At 45.0% G+C, this 5,462-nt stretch overlaps 1 protein-coding gene across 1 annotated transcript; it reads left to right on the top strand.

The window, feature by feature from the left end:
- The first annotated feature begins 286 nt into the window (after positions 1-286).
- On the top strand, positions 287-5,234 carry LOC123080755 (60S ribosomal protein L28-2). The gene is made up of 8 exons (XM_044503691.1): positions 287-760; positions 837-944; positions 1,695-1,820; positions 1,906-2,010; positions 2,628-2,682; positions 3,186-3,343; positions 3,433-4,632; positions 4,954-5,234. The coding sequence occupies exons 3-7, from the start codon at positions 1,808-1,810 to the stop codon at positions 3,624-3,626; spliced, it is 525 nt and encodes a 174-aa protein (XP_044359626.1). The 5' UTR covers positions 287-760; positions 837-944; positions 1,695-1,807; the 3' UTR covers positions 3,627-4,632; positions 4,954-5,234.
- Positions 5,235-5,462: the final 228 nt, after the last annotated feature.

Consider the following 5,462-nt stretch of genomic DNA (forward strand, 5'->3'; position numbering starts at 1 on the left):
AAAGTTATTTATCTTATTTCTTGTTTGTTATTTTTCCTGAAAACTTGTTCACATTTGGTGACACAATGAGAAGGTTTTGCATTTTCAGGTCATAAAATAGCTGACATGATTTTAACACATTAATTTTAGGCAACTATAACCTATTTAGATGATTATAACATCATACTGCATCCTGATTGGTCTGTGGACATCTCACGCGGATCACGCATGATACGCCGTCGGATGCTGGATCCAACGGCCGTCCTCAACCCTTGCACACCAACCCTGAAACCCTAACTGGTCATTTTCCATCTCCTCGCTCAGCTTCAGTCTTCTGTCGTCGTCCTCCCCATCTCACATCTGCATCGCGCCGCCCCTCCTCCCAATCCCGTCCGGCGCCGCCGCACCCCACACCCGCTGCTGCCCCCACTCCTCTAGTGCCATCGTCCAGCCACTCCAGCGCCGCCTCCCTCCCCATCGACCAGCGCCTCACTGCCCGTCCAGCGCCGCCACCACGCCTCCAACGCCAGTCTCCCACCCCACCGAGCGCCGAGCCCTCGCCATCCAGCACCGCCCACCTCCCCATCAAGCGCCGCCGAGATTCCGGGAGAGACCCCCGCCGCGATGCCGAGAAGGTGGCAGGTCTGGGGCCGGCCCGACAGTAGCCAAGTCTGGGTCCCCGCCCCCGCCCCCGACGCGCCGCCCCCGCCGCCGCCCGCCGCGGCCCCGCCTCTTCCTCCGCCGGGGCACGCCGCTTCATTCGAGGACGCGCCGGTCAAAGGTACCCCCCCCCCCCCCACCCCCATCGTGCTCTCATCTCGGCGTGGATTCCTTCCTAAAAATGGTGATGGATACAGACTTGACTGGCCCCTCTCCTGCGTCGTCGTTTCTCCGATCCGAAACCCTAGGCCGGGGCGCTGCCGACGGATGCCGCGTCGAGTCCATCGCCGACCTCCTCGTCCAAGGTACGGCCTCCTCCCTTCACCTCTTCTATTTGGTCCTTGTCTGTGTGAGCACGCGTGTGTCCCTACCTGCATCCTCAACTATTGAAATGGCTGCGCGCGTGCTCAAGAATCTCTAACCGATCCCTATATGGCCTCTTATCTTTAACTCCTCAAATTTGCTCCTCTATAAATTAGTGGTTCCTAGCTGAATCCTTATACTTAACTCCTTAAAAAAATTAAACACAAATTCATGCGAATTTGATTCAAACTAGTCCATCAAACATGATTTGAACTCAATTCAGACTACTAGCATAAACTATATTACTACATAAATTTAAATGATATCTAAACTAAAATTGTATAAAAACTAGAACATGTTGTAGTGTCCCTTGCTGTCAAAACTCGGTGGTGTTGAAATGATGGTGATAGGATTTGTTTTCGGCTTTATGGGCATAGTCTGCACTCTGGAATGCTACACCGTTGAAGTGTAAATGAATTGTGCAAAAAAAATTGTTGTCTTCTATTTTACTGGTGTCTATTCTTGTCATGTATAATTGCCATTTAGTACAGAAGGATGCAAGCTTGGAATTCTATCGTTTGATTAAATGAATCAAAACCTGAAGGAGATCTAGATTATCAGTAGAATCACATAGTTGTAATTACCCGAGGTGTGCTTGAATAAAATGGCGCTCATTTGCATCATTGTATTTCTGCAGAGTTTTAAGAAAAATTCTGGTACGAACGCACTGACCTATACTTGTACATGTGCAGCTGAGGAACCTCCTGTGGGCTACTTCCAAGCATGATGTGTACGTGATGCAGAACTATTCTGTGAGGCACTGGTGGTCCTTACTCCGGAGAGGAAAAGAAGTGCTCAACGTGGCATGCCCAAATCAGGTGATCTACCACAGAGCGATGTGATAGTCCTGCATCGTCGGAATGCCGGTCAATCTCTGATCCACTGTGCGACCACACTGTGCAGGATATGCAGGGAGGTCGGCCCTTGTACAGGGTGAAGATCAGCACCATGACGGTGAAAGACAACCTCCTGGCGGCTGGTGGTTTCCATGGGGAGCTGATCTGCAATGTAAGGAGGCCGGAGTAGGCACGCAGTGCACACACAAAGCATTTTTTTCTGCTTTGAGAACATGTAGAAATGTAGAGTTGTAGCTTGACACTTACGTATTTATTATTTTGTTAGTACCTTGGCAGTGAATTCTAGCAGCGAAGCCTCTTCATTTCGAGCAGCGATAGCCTGATTGGTAAACTAGTGCTTTGTGTGTGCTAGTACCTCACAATGTCATCCTTGTATATGCACAGATGAAATTATTCACCCCGCCATTGTCACTGTTTCCTAATCGAGTACAACAAACCTCCTTTAGTTTTTTGTGCAAAATAAGTGTGAAACATTGTAGTGCTAACCCAACATGTACCTAACATTTCTGATGTGTATTTCCTTTGATTCCCTAGGCTTAACCTGGAAGCTATAATAACTTTGAATCGGTCTGTGGGAAATTGGGCATATTGGGTTGGTAAATATAGAACTGTAGAGATGTAGAACTAAAGCGTGGTACTTAGCTATTTAAGTTGTTGGTACTTGGTAGTACCTACACAGTGAAGTCTAGTTGATTCAGGAAAACTTGACTTGAGATTTTCTTTCTTATGATTTACTGATGAAACCTTGATTGTTGAATCTTGATGTAGGCATCCCACCGCCGATCCATATCCAGATCAGCTGCGTCGTCGGTTCCGCACACAGGTCAACATGCCCTGTTTATATGAATTGTTTTGTATCTAGTGACTAGTTGTCACACTGATTAAAATCTCCGCGCAACGAGCAAGTAATCAGTGGCCGTGAAGCAACGTTTATAATATTTGTATCCTACCATGCAAAGAAGTAATACTTGACTGCTCGATAGCAAGATTTCAATCATAATCTGTGCATACTTGTTTATGATATTTGTGTGCCCATGTAAAACGTATGTGGTTCGTCCTAGGCTAGATCCCAACCCGCGTTAGAGCTGCACACTATGATTTCCTCTTGCCAGTGAGATCTGTTCGTACTTGTCAGTAGTCGATGGGACGCTCAAGCTTCACTGCTGCTTCTGCTGTATATTTTTTGTAACCCATGTTTCTACTTGCAATCAGCATACAATTTTGCGTCAAATGGTTAAATGTTTCCACATTCTGTAAGATTAGTGCATCCTGTTGCTTGTTGCTAGTTGTAGGATCTGACTTTTGGTTGATGTTTTGGTGATGTAGGCCAAGGGAAATGACTACCGTTCCAGGGTCTCCGGTCTGGGAGCTCGTGAAGAAGAACAACTACTTCTTGATCAAGCAGTTCGGCAACAGCAACACCAAGGTGCAGTTCAGCAAGGAGCCCAACAACCTCTACAATATCCAGTCCTACAAGTTCTCGGGTCCGTAGCTCTTTGCACTGTTTTTAACCCTTTTGTTTGCAAGTGTCTCTGCAAGGAGCTAACTTGCCGTGGGGCTGATGTGGTTTCAGGCTTGGCGAACAGCAAGACTGTGGCGGTCCAGCCATCAGCGGGAGAGGACAAGGCTGTTGTCCTGTCCATGACCAAGACCAAGAAGCAGAACACCCCTGCCAAGCTCCAGCACAAGACTCTGATGCGCAAGGAGTTCCGCAAGATGGCCAAGTCTGTCAAGAACCAGGTATTAACTCCAGAGTTTTGTACTTGAATTGCCCTTATGCTTGGCTTCTAAGCTACAACTGTAAGTCACGGCTTGTCTCTGCTTCCTCCTTGAGTTCAGATTTGTGGCATGGCATGCTTGATTTTTTGGTGGACTTGTGTCCCTGATGATGCACCGTTGTTGCACTGCCAACCATCAGATGCAGTAGCTGCTCCTGCTTGCTACTCCGCTGCCGCCACTCGTTGTTTTGCTACTGCTCCTGCTAATTAGGCACTGCTGCTGCTCCTAAGCACTGCTCGTAGATGCTGCTACTTGCCGCTGTTGATTCCTCCTACAGCCTGGCATCTGCCATTGTAACTTCATGCTGATGTAACATGTGAATCTGTTGGTCCTGCTTATTGTCTTTAAAGAAGTCAATGTACCTACCTTATTTTGTGCTCTGTTATTATCTTTGATCAGTATCAGTTGTGTCTCTTAGAGAGACACTCCTACCTTTTCTGACTTGAGTTGTTAACTATTGTTCCATACTTCTGTTAGCTACAATAAAAAAATCTTTGAATTTGGTATTGCATGAGTTTTTACTACTGCTTACACAGAGAGTATTTGCTACTACTAAAACAGCGATTTTGTATGCACTGCTACCTGATGAGTGCTTTCTTTGTAATATTTCACCTTGGCATGCATATGTTTGTTCTGTTTGAACTTTGCATGACATGACATAATTATTTCCAGTGTTTTTCTCAACTTATTTTCATTGACACTTGATATATACTTAGCTTGTACTCCCTCCGTTCCGAGTTACTTGTCTTGGATTTATCTAGATACATCCGTATCTAGATTCATTTTAGTGCTAGATACATCCGTATCTAGACAAATCTAAGACAAGTAATTCAGAACGGAGGGAGTACTTGAAGCCGTGGGTTAATGTGGTGATTTTGTTCTACTTGGATGCATTGGTACCCCCATAATCGAGTGCATGGATGCAATGGCAAGAAGATCATGGCTGTGCGCATCATCAAGCACACCACGGAGATAATCGACCTCCTCACCGATGGTAACTCAATCTAGATCATCACTTTATACTCTCCTACCTTTGTGATGTTAGTATGCTTCTGCTGACTATGCAATGTGACTTACAATTCCTAGCTGTGCATGCTGTAGACTGTTGACTGTAGTGTGGTACACTTCCTGGAGCATTGTAATGCCTTACCAAGTAGCAATTGCATGAAGGTCCACAACACAAAAACTATGTGTAATGGATCCATGACTTACAATCTGTACGCGAATACCATGTGTAATGACTGTTATTTTTTGCATCGTCTGAACATTTTTTTGCTGCTGTATTGTTTCTCACTCATGATTGATCTACTGCCAGGTGAAGGTTTTCAAATGTTGAAGGAGGACAATAGGAACTTCTGTGATGTATTGTCATCTATTTTCTTTTCTTTGATGTAGAATAGTTTTGTTTGGCACTTACTGGTTCCTTGGACATAAAGATATGTATTGCTAGAATGAATGCATGTAAAGATATTTTGGGCTCCTATAATATTCCATGTTGCTTTGAAAATGTATCGGAACTGGGCTAGGCCCAAGATAACTTGTAGTGTGATGTGTTGTAATGTCAATGGCATAATAAAAGAAGTTGGATTGGATCAATTATTTCGGCCCAGCCCAAGATATATTGAACAATTATTTCTGAGGGGAAAACTTGAGAGGCCCAGCAAAGAAATGGCCTAGAAAAAACAAGACCAAAAAAATCTATCAAAAGGGATCGGCAAAGAAATTTAAAAGGCCGAATTACTGGGCCAGGCCCATGTAGCTAGCGAAAATTAACAGAAAAAATATATTAAAAAGGCTGAATTAATGGGCTCGGCCCATCTAAAG

The sequence above is a fragment of the Triticum aestivum genome, chromosome 3D, assembly GCF_018294505.1.
Source record: "Triticum aestivum cultivar Chinese Spring chromosome 3D, IWGSC CS RefSeq v2.1, whole genome shotgun sequence".
NCBI classification, from domain to species: Eukaryota; Viridiplantae; Streptophyta; class Magnoliopsida; order Poales; family Poaceae; genus Triticum; species Triticum aestivum.

Excerpts from the sequence above, each read along its gene's own strand:
- LOC123080755 (XM_044503691.1), top strand. Across the intron at positions 2,683-3,185 it reads GTCGTCGGTTCCGCACACAG|GCCAAGGGAAATGACTACCG; the intron begins GTCAACATGCCC and ends TTGGTGATGTAG. Across the intron at positions 3,344-3,432 it reads CCAGTCCTACAAGTTCTCGG|GCTTGGCGAACAGCAAGACT; the intron begins GTCCGTAGCTCT and ends ATGTGGTTTCAG.